Raw genomic sequence first — 22,049 nt, 5'->3', positions numbered from 1 at the left:
CATTTAATCAGTATAAATGTCCAAAGAACGCCCATAGTGAAAATGAGCAGTAGAACACAGTTTGTAAAAACTTACAAATACAGTTTTCAGAACCATATTTAACATAAACATGCAATCAGTGCGACAACCTTTCAACCAAAGCTAGCAAGATCGATAAGAGAAGTGTATAGGTACCTTGCGTGTCCACACAGTCGTTGTCTGTCATGGCGGTGTTGCTAGAGTCGGGCATGGCGGTGTTGCTAGAGTCAGGGGTGTTCGAAGACTCTGTCAAACTGTTGTTGCCGGTGTCGGTCATGGTTCGTGGGATTGTGTTGGGGGTTTGGCACGAACCCTAGGCTGGCTGCTCTCTGTTTTATGTTGTGGCTGTAGGAATCAGCGATAGCCGCGTCTTTTTCCTCTTTATGCTGCTCCTCTCGTTGGAGGTTGAAATTTTTCTCTCTTGTATTTCCTTTTTCTTTGTTGCCAAACCAACATGACTCGGATCACATACTCTATTTACTCCTGAAAACACGACGACGCATTTATTGTATTCCTTAATTATGGAAAGAGCAGGGAATCACATACTCCCTCGTACCTGAAAACCAATTCTCCGCAATTAATAGCTAGGTGATTATGGAACATAAATCTTGCCATCGAGGAGCATAAATCTTGCCATTGATTTCAGGCAGGGAACATAAATCTTGCCATCCGAATTATAGCTAGGTGATTATGGAACATAAATCCTGCCATTTATTTCAGGCAGGAAACATAAATCTTGCCATCGAGAGATCTACGGATGGCCTACTGTTCCATAATTCTCTCGTTAATTAAGGCATTAACTCTCCTGTTAATTATCCCTCTCCCGTAGCCTTTCTCTCCCATAACTTCCTCTCTCTGACATGCAGGTTTTTAGGAAGGCCTCTAAAACGTCCAATGTTTTTATGTGATTGACGGAGCATGTTTAAGTTCGGAGGCGGTTATTGAGGGTAACGGTGACGATATGGCCAAAAACTGATATGCAATTTGTGTTGCTGCTCTTAGGGGAGTATTTTGGTCACATCGGAAGCAAAAGGATAATCACGCCATATTTTTTTGGAACAAACAAAAAACATTTATATATAATTCGGATTACAGGAGTCTCAATCTTGAATAGCGATTATATATAAATCGGATTACCGAAACAAAAACTTTTTCCAAAAAAATAAACTAAGTACACAATCAAAATAACTTGTATTGTTTGGAATAAATTGAGGCCTGCCTAATTCATTTATTCATAGAGGAGCCAAATTGTTTCTTTGAATGATATACGGCTCAATCCAGGCTTCTCGGACCAAGGTATCACGAAGATCGTGTAGCTCCCGTGCCGCCGGACCCGGTGGTTCAAATGCGAAAATACTGTCGTATGTTGTAGTCAGGCCTCCTTGTGCCGTATCAACCCTCAGCAATGTGGCCGCCATGACCCAATTCCTGTTTCCAGCTGGTCGCCACCGTGTGATGTGGCGGCGAACATGATCGTCATAAACTCGGACGAACATTAGTTGGCCCCTGATAGCGTTACTAAATTAGTACGTGAAAAAATATGATTAGAAATTATGAGACAAAAAGAAATATCATACCTTGTGTTCACGAGCAGGACATCTCTGATCGGGATGCGTCTCTCGTAAGTCTGTCTAAACGCCACCAGACTCACATAGACGACAACGCCTATGACATCTGCGTAAAAAAATTTAGGTAAAACGCAACAAATCAATATTTGTAGGAAGGACATGGATCCTTTGGAGTACCTGCGAGTGTTCTGTCACGCTGCCTATAAACAGCGTGAAATTCGTTGAACACCGCGGCGGCAGATCAGGTATTATTATATTTGCTGCTGCGTCAAGCACCGTTCTTCGTCCAATGCTGCAGTAGAGATCAGCACGTAAGTTAAACTCGACCTCAAATGCCGCTTCTGTGTCCATGAAGCCCACATTGCTGAACACGTAGGCCGAGCCGGTGCGGAGAGCGGTGTTGAACCGATCCGCTTGGTCGTCGTACACAACAGCCTCAATTTTGGTACCCTACAAGACAGCAGCACCAATTATAAAAAAAATGTAAAGATGTTACGAGTTACGACCATCAATACTTCAAGACATTCAAAGTAGAAAAAAAATCATTGGTTACCTCCTCGTCCACCAATATTGTTCGGAGATACGGGATGCCAACGCGAATCAGCCTGATCTGCGCCTTGTAGACGACCTTCGCCTGAATCCTCCAGCTATCATGGAATATATGTACCTCTTCCACGGTACGGAAGAGTGTATCTCTCAGTCTCACCCCATCTCTCGTCCTCACAACATCCATGTCCCTAGTTATGTGAGTAAACAGATTATGATCCGGAAATCGAAAAAATGTTATGAAAAAACTCATGTGGAAAACTGAAACAGTATACCTCATGTTGCCTCCCGGAAAGAAGTTCTCCGGTGCCGGTGCATGGACGCGCCTTGATGGATACATACGGTATGGCATCACCATTTTTTCTTTTTGAGTGGTTTAGAAATAAATGAGGGTAGAAAGAAATCAACCGGGAAGAGGTGACTTTGGCGGGTAAACATACGTGCAGTATTTAAAGGGGCTTTTGGCGGCAAAGTTTGAATTTTGGTGCTATGCTCATACGCCAGAATTTTTGTCAGCTTAAAAGGAAAGTGTTCTGGCCGGCGTGATTAAAGAAACAAAGGATTTCACGCAGGGAACAAAAATCTTGTCATCCAGAGATTTAATGTACAAAACTTCCTCTCCGTAGCCTTCCTTTCCTTTCCAGAATAACGTGATTGATTGATGTTTCCATTGATTGGTTGTAAAGATGGAGGTTTTCAATCTGTTGGTTTCCTTAACTCTACACGATTAAGTAGTAGTTTGCTCCATCGCGTGATTTGCTCCAGTGCGCGTGGAGGGGAGGGTCGTTGGAACAAGATGTTCACATCAGAAAAGAATGGACTCCGTCCTTCTACAAGAAAATAGCTATGAAAATAGTTATCTCTTTGTTCAGACCATCTTGATCTCATGACTCATGACTATGGACACTGTCCTTCTACAAGAAACAATTTGATTAATAAGGAGAAATAATGTATTACTTAAAGAGTCCATCAATCAAATAGATGTGATAAATTCTCCAAATGTATGAAAGATAACGATTGTCATCTTAAAAGACACAAAAGGAATTGCTGCTACATTTATGCATGTGAGGAAGAACTAAATGATTCCTTAGATCTCAGAACAACAAGTCTACATGAACTTAATTGTTCTTCATGGTAAAATAAAGCAACAAAACCTAAATTCACTGTAACAGATCTCTAGAAAGTAGAATCAGAGAAAGACCTATTCTACAAAGTACATTTATGGGACCAGAAGCAAACAAAGGTAATGCACTTGCCAGGGAATAGTAAGTTCTAATTGTACATTGAAACAACCATGTCCTGCAAGCTCTTCCCTTTCGTTAGAAAGGTTTTGTCCAGCTAATCAGTAAGAAAATCCCTGTTTTTCTCTAGCTAGGGAGAGAGAGAAAAAATGCTCACCTTGCCTTTGGTTGAGAGCAAGGATCTGGATGCAATAGCCAGCCCTAGGCCTTTCTGAAAGAAAATTTGGATCCGATGGCGAAGATCTGACATTGCACCACAATGCAGCTCCCATGTTTAGATAGTTAAATATTTGAATTTTTAGTACTTCCTCCATCCTGAAATAAGTGAGCTAGATTTGTATAAGAATATGTACAAATTCACGTCACTTGCTTCAGGACGCATGAAGTATAAAAAAAATAAAAATCTTGCTGACGTCACCTTTTAAATATAATAATAATAGAGTGCAGCTCCCATATCTGAAAGTTAAATATCCTTATGAAAACAACCTAAAATTTTCTTTTTACCAAAAACAGTAGGGATACCCCAACACTATATATTTTATCAAAAACTTGACACTTTGCAAAGATATATACATGATTATATACAGTAAAATAGACAATATTAATAGTAACCTAAATGGCCATGGCCTCATCATATAACTATATCACTTAATAAGCAGTTATCGACAGTAGTTTTTAGCAAGTTCACCTCTTGTGTGTCACAGCTGTTAGGAAATATGCTGTCACTGTTGTCCAACGTAATATGCTTTAAAATGTTGTTGGAAATATACTTTACAATGAGCCGCTGACACTATCACCTACGAAGTCTCCACAAACACCTATCACCATCTCTGTAAATTCGCTAAATCAGACGCGCTTCCACCGCCTACAATGGGACACATGAGGTAATATGTCTAAATAGATACTTTCCACAAACTTACTTTAGCACATACATGATATTAAAAAAAAAAAATGGCTAACATAATATGTAAAAGTAGATACCTTCCACAAACATGTTGGCACAAGATTTTTCTGTAAAACTTTTTCCTGGTGGGAATTGGGGGGTATGGTAGCATAATGGCTAACGTTATGATAGCTGATACCTAACAAGAGGAATGGGTTTACAACAAGAGTACTTCGGAGTCATATAGGAAAGTAAAATATTTGCTGGACAAATAGAATTCAATTGCACAGATACATAAGCAGATAAAATATTTATGTCCAACTATGAGGCATCAATGAATTGCATTAGAATGACAGTAGTTAACTCCAGATACCAATTGCTGCAAAAAGAACATGCCTTAACAATTTAACATACAGCAAAGCTGGGAGTTAGGCAATACAAAAGTAGCATATGACTCTTGGTATAGGAAAATGAGGCCAGATCTTCTCATTGATAAACTAACCAGAAGGTTCCATGTGAACATACAGTCCAAGATTGCAGCGTCGAAATAACCAAAAGGAAAGTAAACAAGCAAATTATCTAGCTTCTTCACATAATTAGTCTGAATAACCAAAAGGAAACTAAACAAGCGAATTTCGGAGCAATTTTCTGTGCAACCTTATTCATTGAGACGTATGATCCGAACCACAGGTAAAGCAGGCAAGTGTAATTTTGATATTATTGTGGACCTCTTGAATATGAAAGAAAGCATCGTACAGTTTATTTAAATTTAAAGAGATCAAATTGCGCGCAACATGAGGTAGTTTTTGTTACAACTTTAATTAGTCTGAGAAGACTGCAACTTGACAAGTTCTTGTGAACAGCTTTGTTGACATGGATTGCTAAGTAATTCCATGAACTGAGAGGAACCATATGATTTTTTGCAGGGAGCTAACAGAAAGAGAATGACCAGTAGTGAGAAGTTGGGAGGCATGGATGTTCTTTCCAGTTATAAAACTGCAAATTTGATCATGAATAAGCTTAACATGGAGAAGAAACCAATTGAGGTGAGAAGTGCAACAAATAAGTGAAAATGTATGACTTACTCACTGGAACGAAAACAAAAGCTAATCCACATCTTTACTATCATCAGAGGGCTTATAATGAGATCATCAACATGACCTGGAGATATCATTTGCATTGTAATCATATTTTCTCTGATACCAGTGCACAAATATTTGTCCTAACTGAAAGGACATGTTGTATACCAGTGCAGAAACTAAAGGGTTTTTCTTCTTCTGTCAGGCAGCAGACTGTCTATATAAGTTGTTGGATCCATTCATGGTTACAACGATGAAGGTTCTGGCGAGTCATGCCATGTGTGTAATTACCAGAATGGTAAGACCTTACTCGTTTTTTATTCTGCTTTGCAAGATCACACGCTAATCACATGATTCGGTTTTTCAACTGCAGCAAAGAGAAGAGCTGGAGCATGAGAAGTGCACTCAAACCTCTGCCGGTTCCATTCCAATAATCAAGCTGCTATTATTGTCTTTCAGGTGGCTCTTCTGTACTTGGTATATATTCTATTGCCTATTTCTCAATTCTGTCTGAACCTCTTAGCCTGTATGGTTACACAAAGAATTTTGTTACAGAAATACAGTAGGCTTAAATGCACTGGCACATATAAATTGAATTGTCATCAACCGTACATAGGAAATAACCATGTCAAACCACTCCAACTTGAACCGGAAAGGACACAAAATAATAACTATTAGGCCATGCAACACATAAGAAACGAGAGAACATGGGAATTAGAACCGGGTACATTACAGGCACCATCAAGCATCGCTCAAACGATCCACAAAAATGACAGAACATACAGCAACACGGGTATGAAATATAAGTATAGATGGCTGAACTCAAAACATCTAACATGAGAAAATGAACAATGTCAGCATACATGTTGAGGCCAACAAATTTCGCAAGGAAGAAATCTTTCAGCAACAATATAGTAAAACCAACCAAAAAAAGTAATGCTGGAAAGGAGATGCAGCAAGGCGGAAACCGACATGTTAAATTGAATTGAATGGAAGCTGGTTATTTTCTTTCTTATCCATCATGCAGTGAGTACTTCCTTGTACACGATGTTTTTAGTGGTGGACACCATGGACATCTCTTGTTTCTTTGGCTTCCTTTTGTATGACTTGTTCATATTCTCATCGTCCTGCACGGCGAGGATCTTTATGTTCCCTCTTGCTGTCGCTCTGGACAAGGCCACATACAACTGGCCGTGGGAGAACACCGGGTTCGGTAGGTACACGCCGACAATTGGTATGGTCTGCCCTTGTGCCTTGTTGATGGTCATTGCGAAGCTCAGTCTGACTGGAAACTGCTTCCTCTTGAAAAGGAATGGAAACATGTCATCGTCGGAGGGGCAAAGCGGAATACGAGGAAGGAACACCCTTTTCCCGTGTTGCTGCCCTACCACGATCTCGGCATCAATTGCATTTCTCTGGAATCCCCGGACTATGAGCCGCCTGCCATTGCACAATCCGTTAACCGGGTCAATATTCCTCAGCAGTATGATGGGGCAGTTGATCTTCAATTTAAGAACATGCGGAGGCAGCCCGTTCGGGGTAAGCAAGTTCAAAAACTCGGAAGGGTAGTAACCATGCGGATCATCCTCCGCGCTGTCAAAACTATGGTACACCATCTCCTCTCCATTGAAACGCTCTATCATCTGCATGTTAATTTTGTCGACGCAGTCGTTCTTCGTGGAGAGGATAGCTCTGGAAGTAATATAGTTCGGGTCGGCCATGCTGGTGTTTAAAGCCGGGAACACATGGTCGATCAGCCTCTCTATGTCACTCTCCTTGTCAGTGGACGGCACACAGACGTCTTCAGGGAGCTTTATGTTACCTTCTTCATTGGCCTCCTCGGTGCCATTACTGACACGCAATAAGAAGGCGGCGAACCACGGGTCGGCTTGAGCCCTCATGTTTGTCATGAGCTTGAGCTGCCACATCTTCTCCCATAGATGGGAACTGCATAGGCTCGCGTCTATTATCTGACCCCGTGTGCCCTTCCTCACAACCGAAAGCACCTGCCTGAAGTCACCGCCGAACCGACATTCTTCCCCCCGAACGGCCGGTCTCGTTGGCCCATGATGTCGCGCATGCTGTTGTCTAATGCCTCGATCGCCTGCCGCTTGGTCATTGTGGCCTCGTCCCATATGATAAGAGAAGCCTTCAATAGCAGCTTGGCCGTGCCACTCTGTTTTGTGAAGCTGCATGATGCGCCGTCATCAATGGTCAGGGGTATCTTGAACCTCGAGTGCGCGGTCCTCCCTCCCGGCATGATGGAAGATGCGATACCCGCAGTTGCTGTAGCCACTACTATCTTTCTCTCACCTCGGAGCTTAGCAAGCAAGGCCCTATACAAGAAAGTCTTCCTGGTGCATCCTGGCCCATCAACAAAAAACACTCCTCCAGCACCGCTGTCAACAGCTGCCAGTATCTCATCGTAGGCGGACCTCTGCTCCGCGTTAAGGGAGGATGCTAGAGAAGTGTCTGCCACGTCGACCTGGATATTGGACTCCTCGATTATCTCCCTAGCCTCGCCCTCGGTGTCGTCGTATGTTTCGTCGATACTCGGAAGAGGGAAGGACGTTATTTCTTTGCCCATGGACTACAGCATGCCCCTTATTTCAAGCAATACCTTCTGCTCTACCTCGATCGGACAAGTGAGGGACCGTCTGAAGTCGTCTGACATTCCGTCGAGGTGCCTATCCTAGAGACCACGCAGATCTCCAGCCTCACAGAATACCAGGATTGTTGCGAACAACCTTCGAAGCGATGATGGCATAGCCCACTGTTCCGCCTCCGTGAGGCACTCGTCGAGCGTGTTGTCGGCCTCGATAAGACCCCTCCTTTCGGCAACCTGCCGAAAGGTTGGACATAGGATGCCATCAACTGTTCGTAGGTCTTCAAAGGAAGTAGAGCCTGCGACATGGTTAAGCAACACCCTCAGATAGTATCTATCTCCCTCCGCCGGATGGGCTGACACGATTCGGCCTACCTGGGGCCGTTGTTCCCTTTCCTTCCAATACTTTTCTGCTGGCACCCATCTGAACCATTCTGGAAAATCCTTGTATAATATAGTTCTTGCCTTCTCGTGTATTTTGTTGGCCTCATAATACTCTGTTAGCATCGACTTTGATGCTTTCTCCTGCGCGGCCACATCTCTAAGGTCCTGATTTGCGTTGAACAACACCATATGCATACCCAGAAGATGAAGCGGCAGCTGCAGCACCGACGGATTGTTATCATGGAGGTCGAACCCAAAGATCCTCCAACAAGCTTCTGGTGGGGTAACCCACCTCGCGTCAACATATCTTTTAATCTCGTCGATGTTGCCTTCGCTGTCAGGCTGTTCCCAGTTCATCGACGTGCGATCCCCTCCCTTGTAGATGTACTTGTACAGATACTTCACCGCGCAGATGCTGGAGCACACCTCGACGTTAATGTGGCAGTTGAACATACGAAGCAGGTAAGGGTTGTACAGCACGATCCATCTGTTATCCAGCGTCTGGCCTCGTACACGAGCGGTGCGACCGTTGTCCCGTCAACGATACACTGGAAAGGAGTCTTTCCCCTGCATGGTAGTACTGTTGAATGGCCTTGGGTATTTGTTTTTACACAACCCGTCCTGCATGCACACGTTCTTGAGTTTGAGAACACCACACGGGCCATGCATCATGTGCTTGACAACCATGGCGTAAAGCTCTGGGTACTTGTGCTTGTCTGGGAGCTCGGCTGAGATTAGGCGGTCATATTGCTCAGGCATCACGAGCTTATATCTGGAATCCATGATTAGCAGGAAGTGGGCATGTGGGTGGCCTCTCTTTTGGAACTCGACAACATGAACGCACGCTTTGACAACTCCAAGGATGTGTTTCTTCAGAAGCATCTCCTTTAAGACTTCAAGCTTGGCTCTAAATACACGAACGACAAGATCCCATCGGTCCTGAGGAGTCTGGCCAGGCAACAACTCTTTGACAATCTCGTCCCAATTGGGGTTGCAGGTCATTGTCAGGAAGATGTCCGGCTTGCCGTACTTTTGCACCAACGCCATTGCATCCATGTGCCTTCGCTTCATACATCTGTCACCCCCTTGGAATGACCATGGGAGCACAATTCTTTTGCCGATCTGGCTCGCTCGAGTCTCCCCGGCTGCGATGCTATCAACCACTCCTTTGTACAGGTCAGCTCGAATCAGTGGCTGGTTGTCCCGAAACCATTTCAACCTGGTGCCCTCGATCTTTATATACATGTCGACTGCGTACTGCTGGAACAGCCGTGCTCCGTGCAGTATCGGGTTGAATATCGCAGGTCGCGTCTGTAACCTGTAACAGTAGTAGTCCCTAACAGATACACATAGATGGTGACCTGCATCTGCGTAATAAAAAAGGTGGGAGGAGAGTTAGAAAAGTAATATAATGCATTAAACAAACGGAGGTGCTAGATCATGTCGTGAAGGCCAACCTGGATCGTCGTTGGTAGACACCCTTGACCGTTGGGCAAGCTCCCAATTTACGCCTCGTTTGGGTATGTTGGGATGCCACCCGAGCTCCCCCTTTGGGAAGAATAGCGGGTACGAGAGCGGGTCATAGCAGCCTTGCGTGGCATGTATGCCATACCTCTCGTTGTTGTCCCCATACAGAGTTATGTTGTGTTGAAACCTCCTTGCCAAGTCGGTGCCCTCTACCCAGATAGCAGCCACCTCTGAAGCAATCGGTGTGTTGTATGTCCGTTGATCCAACTTCTTGTCGGTGTTTAGGTCGATACGGTACTCCGCGAGGCTGCCCTCACAAGCCCCTAGACTCCTAAACGTCTCGGAGTAGGGGTTTCCTCTCATGATATTGGCTACCTTCTTGACCACATCTTGGTCCAGTATGTTGGTAGCTTCTGCGCGATGGCTTAGACTTGGGTCGTCGTCAAAGAAGTAGAGTTGTAGATGTTCTGACTTCGACCCAGGCCCAAAAGAATGCACATTGTGGTAAATTGTTCCGTGAGCCCGAAACGTGTATACCCCAGATCTCATGTTTGTATAGTTGTTGTCAAGACTGACGCCTAGGGTCGTGAAGGAGAAGTGACTGTTGAAGTACCGAATGCTGTCCCGAAAATGGCGCGAGTCTGCATCAGCGCTAGACCAGAGCCTCATAAACTCTGGGTCCTCATCTGGCACCGCGTCGGCGAGCTGTATCTTTCCTCCCCGACAGTAGAAACCGCCGGTCTCGTGCTCAAAATTCTTGGCTTTACAGTGCCTGCAGTCGTCAACTTGCTTCAGGCTATGGGTTCTTTCGGGGACGTTGGAGTAGACGAAATCGAATGGGTCGATGACATCGCTAACAGGAGCGTCCCCCGTTGGCGCGTTGATGTCCATGTATTCGTCATTACAACCTGCAGGTGTAGAGATAGAGACAAATATTATGTATATGACCATTTGACACACCATATAACATCGAGAACAACAAGGAGGGGGCGTACATTCAGCAGAAAAAATATAGTACTCATCATCCATCAACTCATCGGAAGCGGCATCCTGGCAGGCGTCCTTGTCACATGTTACACGGCAAAAGGGTGTTCCTTCCTCGGCCTCCATGAGACGCTTGAGGAAGGCTTCCTTGTCACCTGTGTTGTGATCCGGGTCAGTGAACAACAAAGCAAGGACCATAGGAAAAGAAGCAGGCCATAAATTTGATCATTACCGTCAATTCCGATGGTGAACGTTGGTGATGAAGGCCCCGGCTGGGAGGCAAGCGAAGCCGGAGCGTCCGTCACCTGGCCGGAGGCAGATTGATCTGGGCATGGCATCGCGATGGATTCAGCGCATGGGGTGCCTCTCCTAGCTGCCAGCGTCGCTCTATATCGCTCCCTTCTACGGGCACTGCCTGCCTCCTTCTGCTCGGGCGTTTGATTATCCCGGCGACCTTTGTCTCGCTCATTTCTACGGACACTGCCTGCCTCCTTCTCCTCGGGCGTTTGATTATCCCGGCGAGCTATGTATCGCTCATTTTTGCGGACACTGCCTGCCTCCTTCTCCTTGGGTGTTTGATTATCCCGGCATTCTCTCTGTCACTCCCTTCTACAGGCATTGTTGGCCTCCTTCTCCTCAGGTGTTTGTTTATTCTGGCGTGCTCTGTATCGATCCCGTCTACGGGCATTGATGGCCTCCCTCTCCTCGGGTGTTTGCTTACACCGGCGTGCTTGGTCTCGATCCCTTCTAGCTTGATTTTTGTTTTCCTTTATGTTTGCATAATCGTGGGCTGGAGCATCGTGTGCTTCTAATTCCTGAATGCACGAGGTACCTGGCATTGTGGCAGGTCCAGCACAGCATGGAGTTACAATGGAGGGTTTAGGTGATAAATTACGCAATCTGGCAATGATAAATGTAGATGGTATGGGTACCTGGCATTGTTGCACCCTGAAATGTGAGAGTACTTTGGGTGGGATGCTGAGCTGTCAATTCGCAAAACAAGTATATCCAGTGTGAGATGACAAGTCCTGTCAACCCATTCTTTTGTGGTGACATAAACCATTGCATAGCAATGGAATCAGAAAGTACCTTGAGCCGAATTAATGGACTGAGCAGATCCGTTAGTAATATCTTGCAGAGCAGCACGGTCATGATTAGCATATCCAACATGTACCCGCATCCTGCTGTCTGAAATTACATCGTCATGTAAAAAAATGGATAATGTCAACAGAAGGAAGAATATCATGAAAACCAAACATTAGGTGACAGGCATGTCCATGTTAAGAGCAGTAAGATAATTTGCCATTGCCTCATAGCTTTCACAGTTTCATTGATGTGCTGATAGATAAAAACTGACTTGCAGTTTCTGTTAAGAGCAAAATGATAATTCTGCCTTTGTCATACAAACAGTAACCCATTTCAATGAGAAATAAAAATTTGTATAGCTTTGAAACCTGAATTTTCGTTTTCCGGCTGCAAATTCTGCCTTTGTCATACAAACAGTAACCCATTTCAATGAGAAATAAAAAATTGTATAGCTTTCAAACCTGAATTTTTGTTTTCCGGCTGCGATTTAGTAGGACGCCTTCGTGGTTGATTAGACATGGTGTACCGAACCTTGTCCCGGTGCTTTAAATAACTATAACCCAGCATGGGAACAAAAAGAGAGAGACGATGAAGTGTTAAGCTCATTGATGTGCTGATAGATAAAAACTGACTTGCAGTTTTCTGTCCAGAGCAGTGAGATAATTCTGCCTTTGTCATACAAACAGAGCACTGACCGTCAGTTGATTGATGTGGCCAGGTCGTCGACGCCTGGAGGGAACAAGAGCGAGCAGCACTGCTTGGGGTCTTGAGGAAGAAGGCAGTACACCAAACTCTCTGGAGGTAATCGCGGCAGCTCTGGCGATGTTTTTTGGTGTAAGTGGCAGCTCTGGAGATAATCACCGGTCTGGAAGTAAAAGCAGCAGATCTGGTAATTTGGTGTACGATGTTTTTTCTGGCAATTAGCAGCCCCGGCGATGGCTTCCCGCGAGGAAGAAGGCAGGTTTGAGCTTTTCTGGGGATTGGGTGTAATCGCGATGGAGGTTTTCTGGGAATTGGGTGTAATCGCGAGAGAATGACGTGATTGATTGATGTTTCCATTGATTGGTTGTAAAGATGGAGGTTTTCAATCTGTTGGTTTCCTTAACTCTACACGATTAAGTAGTAGTTTGCTCCAGGGCGTGATTGATTGATGTTTCCATTGATTGATGTTTCCAGCGCGTGATTAGCTCCATTGATTGAGGGCAGTTGGTCGGACGGACCAACGTCCAACGTACCAAACGGTAAAATAAGTAATATTAAAGATATCTCACCACTGATCGTGCGTGTGCTGAACTTCGGGAGGTTCTAGTGATTTTGGTAGGCTGGGTGCTGGTGGAGAATGTTACTGATCTAGGATTTTAAGGATGAATAGGATTTTAAGGATGAATCGTTCTGGTATTTTTTCAATTCGTGCTATGTATCGTTTGGAAAACTTCGGAGGAGTTGTTGAGCAGGCCTGCAATGCAGTATGGAACTGCTTGGCGCCAAATAAACACAGAGTTTTTGTTAGAATTTGGTGGGCCTAATCAGGATAAGCCCAATTTTTAAATTCTGAAATTTCAAAGACCCATTTATGAAGTGGGATGAGGAGAATGGGAATGATAATAGTCCCATCTTACTAGTTTAGAATGAGTGAGACTAACATATAAGGAATGTTGCTTCTCACCCAGTAAGCAAGTGAGTAAGGAAAATCCCCACGCGCGCCCCTCCTCCGCTCACCTCGCCTCTGCGCGCGCGCCACATTTTGTGGATCGAGGCCGTGACGTGAGGTGATGGGTCGGTGCGGGGCCGGACTTCATATCTTTTGCGCCGGCCCTCCGATCGGTACGCTACACAACCGAGCTAGGCCTTCGCCTGTCTCTCGCTTTTGCGCCGTCGTCGTGGTCTACTCCATCCCGAGCGCCGGCGTGCACCGGCGATCGGGAGAGCAGGTCTCTGGAACCTTTCGCCTTTGTGATCCTGTACGGGAGAGGGCGAATAAGGTTTTTGGGAAGCGTGACTGCTCGCTTCCCTGCAATCACGGGTCGTCTACCTCCTCGAACTGGCGGGTGCGCGACGCGCCGCCGTCTTCTTCGTCAACTATTTCGTCAAGCGAACGTAACAGTAACGGCTTCCTCTCCACCGCAACAGTACATACACCGTGATTCGATCTACTGTGTTAGTTATGATCTGCGAGATTATACTTTTGTTGATTGTGCTGTTGAAACCTCTAGGCATGTGCTAGTTGGTACTGTCGTCATGATCTATATCATGAAATTAATCTTTAATTTGTTATTCTCAAAATTGCTTAATTTTCCATCAGTTTCTGCCTGGCTTTGGTTGAGGGGGAGAATTAAAGGTCCGAACGGTATTGAAACGGCAAAGGATCCTTGTTGATGATAGTTGTCCGTTTGGCTGCAATGCGAGTGAATCGCCTGTTCATCTTGCAGTGCAATGTTGCCGATCTTTTCACGGTCGCCATAACTCAATCCGCTGCTGGAAAAAATTGAAGCTTGGGAAACGGTGGTGATTGCTGTTCTTTTTTCGAGAATCCATTGTTTTTTTTTTAGAATCATTTCGAGAATCCCTTGTAGACTTGTACGACTGTACAAAGTAGAAACGACCTTATAACATGTCAACACGCACCAAAAGCCCATCAACATAAGAACTTTAACGGCCTACAGTTCAGGCCCGGCCCAGAAGTGTCCTACCAAATGAGCTCGGGATTGGAAGACGGGCGGAAGAAAACAGCACTGCTTGTCTGCTCCAACAGAACCGCCGCCAGGCAGCCCCTCTTCGCGGCCAGGTGACAGCGGAGCCCTCCGGCCACGCTCCAGCGGCAGCCGGCGCAGCTCAAGTGTCGGCAGCGGTAGTCTTCATGGCAGAGGAATACTATGGAGAACAGGATCAGGCGGAGACAGATGATTATAGCAAGGGTTTAACGAGCCGGAGGAAGCATCTAGCGGCGCGCGGCGAGCAACGCCTACTCGCGGTGGTGGACGAACCACGCGCGGGCACCATTTATTCCAAATTGTTCGCAACCCCACCAACATCCAAGGCAAGGTAGTGCCATGCCCTGTACTGTTTTTATTGCTGTTGCAGGACTTGAGAATCAAGCGACAGTGTTGAGTAATCGTCAGTATGAAGTATCCGTTAGGATTGGCCATACCGCGCCAATCTCCTTCTTAGTTTGCAGCACCTTATTTGATCACGGGACGTTTCTGAAGGGAATTTTTTTTGTAGGCGTTTTATGATAAGAATGCACGTTTCATTTATGCTTGGTAGTGTTGAAGTAATTTGCATGACTGATGATTGTGTTTACAGAGATGGATACGAGGGTGAAGGTCTGAAGGCCATGATCAAACTATGCCAAGGTGAGATGTTACCAAGCGCCAAGCGGTTGCTTGTAGATATGGTAGGTGCAAACTGGCCTCAAATTTGGCTTTCATGAGCAGTGACAAGCGTTACAACAATACGTTTGACATGTTTAAGTGTTAGGTTTGGATGATGGATACAGTTGAAATGCCGAGCTGGTTGCTGACACGAGGCCCGGGATACTTTAAATGAGGCTAGTTAGATCTCTAGCTACATTATCTTTTTCTAACTCGAATGCTATCTCCTCAGCATATGTGTTAATTTAAATTCTGTGTAGAGCTTTTGTAGGTTTGAAGAATGTGAATGACCGTGTAATAAGGAAAATATGTAATTCCTTGACTTGTTTTTTTTCCTTCTTATTTCCTGTTGTCCTTGACCCGCACCTCAGTTTGTAGCCAATAACTCCTAATTGACAAGACATTGAGAAAATAATAATCAGATGAATGTAATGTTACACTCATTGCTGTGACTGCGACTTTTGTGGAATATTGTGCCGAGTTACGTCCAGTTGACAAATACAGATTAACTCGTAAAATCGAATTGCTATTTGCCTACCCACTACAAAAAGTAGTGGTGCAACTATTTTGCCAGTTGACCCGTTATCTTCAAGAAGGTTAGTCTCATTAGTGCATTATGTTGACTATTTGATCGACTATTACCATAAATGATTTTGTTTCACCTTTGTAGGTTCTGTTAGTTAATTAATTACCTGTGAACAAAATGCACCCACTGCTGTACAAAATATTTTGATAAGTGAGATACTAAGATTTGGTATGCAGTTAAAACTTCAAGTTTCTCTTTCATGAAAACACTGAAAGCTGCCAAGATGCTGCTACACATTATATCCCTGTATTTTCTGATTGTGACGTTTCATTATTATCCAACCGCCTTTTCAGGAAGTGCGATATTGGAGAAACTTCATGGTCTCAACAACAGGTTTACTTTCAGTGACAATTGACAATGTCTTTCTGCACACAGGGCATCTGTAAAGTAGCAACGCTAGAGATAAGTGTGCGAAGACTTCGTCATGTTTGGTTGATGTCCCATCCTATGTTAGTTTGCATAATTTGCTCTATTTTCTGTTGACATAAGTAAACTAACTCGTGTTCCTTCTGAAACTGAAATGGCACTACTCTCTTTCCCTTTCTTGTACTGTGTTATACCTTCGTCTAGTTTAACATAAGATTGATGGACTATTTCGTCCAGAAAGTTGACCACTCAAGGATCAAAACTGGACTTCTTTTCAAGGATGGGAGCAAAAGATAACTTCTTTTTTTACGAACCTGGCAGTTGTCGTGCCTCCTGGCGAAGTTATCTTTTATTAGGATGGATTTGATAAGTACTGCTCTATGTATATGTTGAGAAACTTGGTGGAATTTGGTAGGTGCTATTCTACTCGGGGAAATGGAAAGTAGACTGTCAATCTATCTAATGCGTATCATTTCACATAAAAATAAGTTGTACTGTATTTCATAAAGCTCATGCACATGTTGTAGGTTTTATTATTTTAACAGTTGTTTCCAACAAATTCTGAGTTGAACACATAGACATGCATTCTTTTATGTAAACTACTGCAACACAATAGTACAGGAAAATCTTTTGAAATGGACTCTAATTAGAAACGTGATAAATCTATTATATACTAAAAGCAATATGAGAGGTACCGAGGGGAGGCTCCACGTTGATCCACATCACCTCAATTAATCTGGACGTTGGATCCGGGGTCTAAGGGTTGTAGATATTTGTTTTACGTTACGTACGTTCCTTGCGAGCGAGGACCGATTCGGTTCGGAATTCCGGTGCCGTGCGGACACGAGTGGCTGGGTCATTCGCGCGAACGCGCACGGGGCCTCGGCACGCTAAGGCCGTACGTGCGCATGATTCCAGATTCCGCATCGAAGCCGTGCACATCTGGCGTCTAAACGAGGACGTGAACTAATTAGGCTGTACTCATAGTCAAATTGATGAGCCACTGAACCACCATGCATGCGAATAAGATTCGTTAAAAAAAATTCTGCAGCTCCACAGATATGCTATACGTGCTTGCAGACGTGCTATGTTCATGTTAGGCATGCATGCACAACCATCATCAAGTGATCCAGTTTTGGAATAAACATATCATGCTATTTGGAGATTTTGGCGCTGTTGGAACCATGGTGATTTCCAGTGTTCTATTGCACGTTTGACTACATGAAATTAATTACTCTCTTTGAGCCATAATAAGTCGGGGATTTACTAAATTATACTGCTCCCTTCATCAAGGTGGAGCATGCCAAACCAGAAGCCACCACCGACTGCTCCACCTGTCCACCTGCACGCCTGCTTCTTTATCTCTGAGAGAAATTAAATCGCAAGAGGAAGTGTTACCAGTTTGGCGAGCGAGCAAGAGAGAGAGAGAGAGAGATTTACTCTAGGGTGACGGGATTACTACACAAGATTCGTAAAGAAAAGGAGAGAAGTTGTGTGAGAGCGGGAGAAGAAAAGGAGAGACGAAGGACACTAGATTACATAAATGATACCTAAGAAATGCCTCTTGCGACGGTGTGCATTCGCACTCTAGATCGTCTCAATGTGTTGGGCATTGAGATTGGTCATGGTTTGTATTTCAAAATGTATTAGTCATATAAATCATGCACATGCACTGCTCGCAGTATGTCCAATATGCTAACTAAGTCAAATATTTATTTATCTGGCGTTAGACGATATATATATATATATGCTACGTCAGGGTATCATGAGAATATTAAGAAGTATGAATATATTTGATGGGCCAGAATAAATTTTTAAAGTGATTTAATTAAGACCCATATAGACCCAATATGTTATAACTACTGATAATTAAGTTAATATTTTGTTTTTGTGATGCCAAAAGTAATATACTATGTTACATGAAATATGTGTTACAGCGTTTGAACTTTAATAATTCATTGTTTTTCTTCACATGTCATGAAAATATTAAATAGTAACATGTATCTATATTTTGTAAGAAATTTTTTATTGGTATTTAATGCAATCCTAGCATGTGGGGCGGCTGTCTCTTGGTCTCTCTCCCCACCCAATGTCACCCCCTCCTCTCCCTCTCTCTCATAGCCCGTGGCCATCGGCCTGCTGAACGGGATGCAGGATAGGATATCCCGCGGTGACGGTGGGTGGCATGTCCAGATTCCGTCTATCAAGGGTGGCCCTGGATCCGATCAGCGATGCGCCATCCTGACCGGCAGAGTATAGAGAGAAAGAGAGAGAGGAGGGGGATGGGTAGCGCAACTATCGAGCCGTTGGTAAGAAGCGGGAAGCTTGCGAGCCCATGACCGACGAGCGTGAGAAGTTCCTCCAGATGTCGTTCCTCCAATACGCGCCTCCCCGCCCATTGGCGAGCACGAGCAATTCGCGTGTGTGCCTGGTTCGCTGAGGAAGTAGGGAATGCACGGTCGGATGCAAATGCGAGCGGCGCAACGACACTTGATGGGGAGAGAGGAGGGACAAGGCAGCAGGTGGGGAGTGGGGTCTACCATCATGTATATGGCAATGTATAGAAGATGTGTTATATTTGCAAAGGAAATATAATGGTACAAATCCGAACACATGTGCAAAAAATCCGCTCTGCTTCTAAGTGGTGGGAAAAAAGTTCAGTGATACAAGTTAATATTATATAAGCCAACAAGGTGAAAAACAATAACTTACTTTTTGAAGTTCAATGATGGAATGAGCTAATTAGCTAACGCTATCCAACTAACGTTTAGAGACTGGATGATACAATAACTGAACTAAAACTTGTTCGTCATTCTTCTAAACATAATATGGAGTAATATTTTTTTAAAACTATCATGGACAACGGGAATCATCATACATCTATTAGGATTTTCTCTATGCATAAGATATTTACAAAAATATAATAATAACATATATATAGGATACAATTATATCCAAGCAATGTAATAAAACGGTTTTGCTATAGAGAAGTTGATCTACTGATTTTTAGTTAGACATAAATCGACGTGCTGACCGTTTGATCTTAATCTAACGGCAACACGTGGGAGATGTGAGAGTGGGATGACATTCACATTTTAATCCAATCGGCTCTAATGTGTCGACTGTGATTTAAAGTTTTTTCCTAAAAATCAATCGACTGAGAAAATAGCCACACCCATAATAGAAATAGCCCACACACATAGATTGCAATTTTCTCCGTGCAAGATAATTATAAACATAAATGCTATCAGACATAGCCCGCGCATTTCGCGCGGGCCAGATGCTAGTTGTTAGTCTAATAACAAAATAACATGCACATACCTGTAATATATCTGTCCATTAGTGGATAGATTGCTTACGAGACATATATATGGACAATACTTTAACATGCTCGAAATGATTTACTTTAACCGTACAATTGGAGGCAATATATCAATGAGAGAGAAGTATCATATAAGAAGAGAACTTTCAAGGTGTATGAACCAGTCCTAAAATATTAGCATATAAACCTTCTGATTATTGCTGCTTTTATATCTTCCAGAGTTGTCTATGAACTTCACATGGTGATTACTTTGCATTTTGTTAATAGAATAGTTATTCTTAATGCTGGCTGCCTTAAGTATATATTCCAATAGGTGATATCCCTTACACCAAATGGAGAAAAGAAGAGGGAACTAATCTCTCTTCTGCCACTGAGTATCATTGCTTTCACAATTCCTGGTACACATTAATAATTTAATATGCCAGTCCAAAAGAAGTGCTCGAACACGTTAAGTTTAGAAAAGCATCTTATGTCCAATTGAATGAACAATGCGATCGCCAGCTAAGTTGGATCTATGTGCTAGAACATGTAGATTAGCTCAGCATATTATTCATTCATTGAATGATGTAAATACTTTGTATATTGAGATGACATGTTAGAGAAATCAACAGCACAAAATTGGTAACTGTGTTGAGAAAAAAGAAATCAAACCAGTAACTTATTCATTCATTTAATTTTCTATTCTCTTTTTTTCAGCTCTCCGGTTGGCCTGGCTGTACAATTTTTGTTTTTCTCCTCCTTGAGGCCCCTTGTACTTTTCTACTTCTTAAGTAATGAATGCAGCGCTGCTGCTTTCGTAAAAAAAAAAAATCAAACCAACTACAGATTACTATTCCAACTTTGCAAGCCATAGAATGACAGCTTCTTGTGGAAAATAAAAAAAAATAAAAAATGCATAGGACCTATTCTAGTAACATCAAACTTGTTCCATGCACGGTTTGCTTCATGGGGGAAAAAAATCTAGCTATTCCCCGTTGTCTTGACAAGTCTGCTCGGACTCAGTGTTCTCACCTTCTTCAAGAGGTGAGCGTGGTGGGGTCCTTCCTTCTTTTCCCCCTCTGGTCCAGTGCAAATTGTGCGGCAATAAGCCCTATGAGATCTTTGACAATGACATATATCTTGTACATCAAACTGCCTTGGAATATTGCAGGCAAAGCATCTCTGGTTTATCTAATTCAAGCACTGCAGTACTGCTGGGATCTTCCTGTACGAAGATAAGGACTACTTGCCCAAGCTCTCTTATTCGAGCTAAAGCCCAGCAAGTTGATGTAGAGGGGTCATAGTCCCCTTCTTGCAAGCAGCATATCGTTGTCCAATTACAGTATGTATTCTACACCATTCCTTTCATGCTCCATTTATGTTTAGTACTGCTTGTTAAGTTGATTTAAATTGGTGATGTCTCAAGTAAGTCGAAACAGGATATCAAAAGATTGTTTTTTCTTTCCTTTTCTATTGCTGTACAAGTCCATATCTTGTTAGGTATAGCAGTCTGCTTCACAAGTGCTGTCAAATTAAGTTTGTCACGAGTTGCTACTTAGGAAAAAAACCTTGTCTTTTTATTCGGAACACCTTGTCTGTATCGAGTTCTCGTACTATGCTGGGCTCAGAGCTGCAAACATTCGTCTCTTGTTGTAAGATCATCTGATTACACATTGCCTTAATAACAGTTAAGTAGATGTGAACGTACTGGCAGTCGGCAGACGGTCCATGCACTCAAGCAAAAATATCTTTCACTAAGCCGCAGCTCCGTACCTCATTGAGCTCATTTTATACAGAAAGGTTCTGGCATCAACTTCCTTGTGTTGTTAATCGTAACACACTTAGTTGGAGCATATTCCCTAGCTTTGACACCTACATCATTCTTCTCGCAATTTCTTTTGAATTTCAAGGAAAAGTATATTGCTACCAGAGTACAGTAGCACCTTTGATTCATAAATAAAAGGGCTAACAACCTTTTTAGGGACTATTGCCTATGCCACACAGTTCAGTAGTACGGCGAGGCCGTTTGATGCTCATCAGTCTAGACTAGTAGTGGTTGTCAGTTCATTTGGGACTAATCCATTTTTATGCTTGAACTTCAGACCCCGTTCCCTACAAGGGCCTGTTCGTTTACGAGAATCCCTGCAGGGATTGAGAGGGATTAGTGGAAAACTGAAGTGAACTTTCCCTGTCAATCCCCAAAAGGTTCTCGCAAAAAAAAATCCCCACCGGAAAGGGCATAACCGAACTAGCCCTAAACCGGGTGCTTTATAAATATCTGTGAACACCATGCTATGAATTTCTCCTAATGAATCGGCAGTTCTCCTGTCATTTTTTCAAGAGGAAAAAAAAAAGAACTTGTGGCCCATAACATATGGAACCCAATAAGCATTATTATCGAATGTCCGTAGTTGTTGTGTTGATCAAATTATGATTGTCATTAACATTTTCTAGAGGACCACCAGTGCCAGTCTTGGTAATCATCGAGCGCATGGAAACCATCACGCCATTAGACGTGCTTGCTTATATTCGTGATTTCACCTGTTTGATGTTGATCTGACGAA

General features: G+C 43.4%; 5 protein-coding genes across 7 annotated transcripts; 1 reads left to right on the top strand and 4 right to left on the bottom strand.

Annotated features, from left to right (window-relative positions):
• Positions 1-1,683: 1,683 nt before the first annotated feature.
• Positions 1,684-2,790, bottom strand: LOC106866089. Its single transcript, XM_014898652.2, has 4 exons — positions 2,408-2,790; positions 2,140-2,323; positions 1,764-2,036; positions 1,684-1,692 (listed from the first exon to the last, which is right to left on the bottom strand). The coding sequence occupies exons 1-4, from the start codon at positions 2,488-2,490 to the stop codon at positions 1,684-1,686; spliced, it is 549 nt and encodes a 182-aa protein (XP_014754138.1). The 5' UTR covers positions 2,491-2,790.
• A 3,564-nt stretch (positions 2,791-6,354) lies between these two features.
• LOC104581290 (ATP-dependent DNA helicase PIF6-like) lies at positions 6,355-7,263 on the bottom strand. The gene has a single exon (XM_010235242.1). It carries the CDS (start codon positions 7,261-7,263, stop codon positions 6,355-6,357), a length of 909 nt encoding a protein of 302 aa, XP_010233544.1.
• A 62-nt stretch (positions 7,264-7,325) lies between these two features.
• Positions 7,326-7,922, bottom strand: LOC104583348. The gene has a single exon (XM_010235241.1). It carries the CDS (start codon positions 7,920-7,922, stop codon positions 7,326-7,328), a length of 597 nt encoding a protein of 198 aa, XP_010233543.1.
• On the bottom strand, positions 7,699-12,991 carry LOC100846197. 2 transcript variants are annotated; one of them, XM_014898404.2, is made up of 8 exons: positions 12,557-12,991; positions 12,323-12,414; positions 11,865-11,963; positions 11,708-11,758; positions 11,008-11,607; positions 10,787-10,930; positions 9,782-10,699; positions 7,699-9,691 (listed from the first exon to the last, which is right to left on the bottom strand). In XM_014898404.2, the coding sequence occupies exons 5-8, from the start codon at positions 11,111-11,113 to the stop codon at positions 8,862-8,864; spliced, it is 1,998 nt and encodes a 665-aa protein (XP_014753890.1). In that variant the 5' UTR covers positions 11,114-11,607; positions 11,708-11,758; positions 11,865-11,963; positions 12,323-12,414; positions 12,557-12,991; the 3' UTR covers positions 7,699-8,861. The 2 variants fall into 2 exon arrangements, with proteins under 2 accessions (XP_014753890.1, XP_024314138.1); XM_024458370.1 differs by lacking the exons at positions 12,323-12,414; positions 12,557-12,991 and having other exon boundaries at positions 11,865-12,270.
• A 1,546-nt stretch (positions 12,992-14,537) lies between these two features.
• Positions 14,538-15,574, top strand: LOC112271014. 2 transcript variants are annotated; one of them, XM_024459892.1, is made up of 3 exons: positions 14,538-14,903; positions 15,165-15,214; positions 15,339-15,574. In XM_024459892.1, the coding sequence occupies exons 1-3, from the start codon at positions 14,719-14,721 to the stop codon at positions 15,359-15,361; spliced, it is 258 nt and encodes an 85-aa protein (XP_024315660.1). In that variant the 5' UTR covers positions 14,538-14,718; the 3' UTR covers positions 15,362-15,574. The 2 variants fall into 2 exon arrangements, with proteins under 2 accessions (XP_024315660.1, XP_024315659.1); XM_024459891.1 differs by having other exon boundaries at positions 15,165-15,255.
• The last annotated feature ends 6,475 nt before the right edge of the window (positions 15,575-22,049 follow it).

Source organism: Brachypodium distachyon, chromosome 2 (genome assembly GCF_000005505.3).
Source record: "Brachypodium distachyon strain Bd21 chromosome 2, Brachypodium_distachyon_v3.0, whole genome shotgun sequence".
Taxonomy (NCBI): domain Eukaryota; kingdom Viridiplantae; phylum Streptophyta; class Magnoliopsida; order Poales; family Poaceae; genus Brachypodium; species Brachypodium distachyon.
Note: the sequence above shows the minus strand (reverse complement) of the source record. Positions and strands in the feature narration are given on the sequence as shown.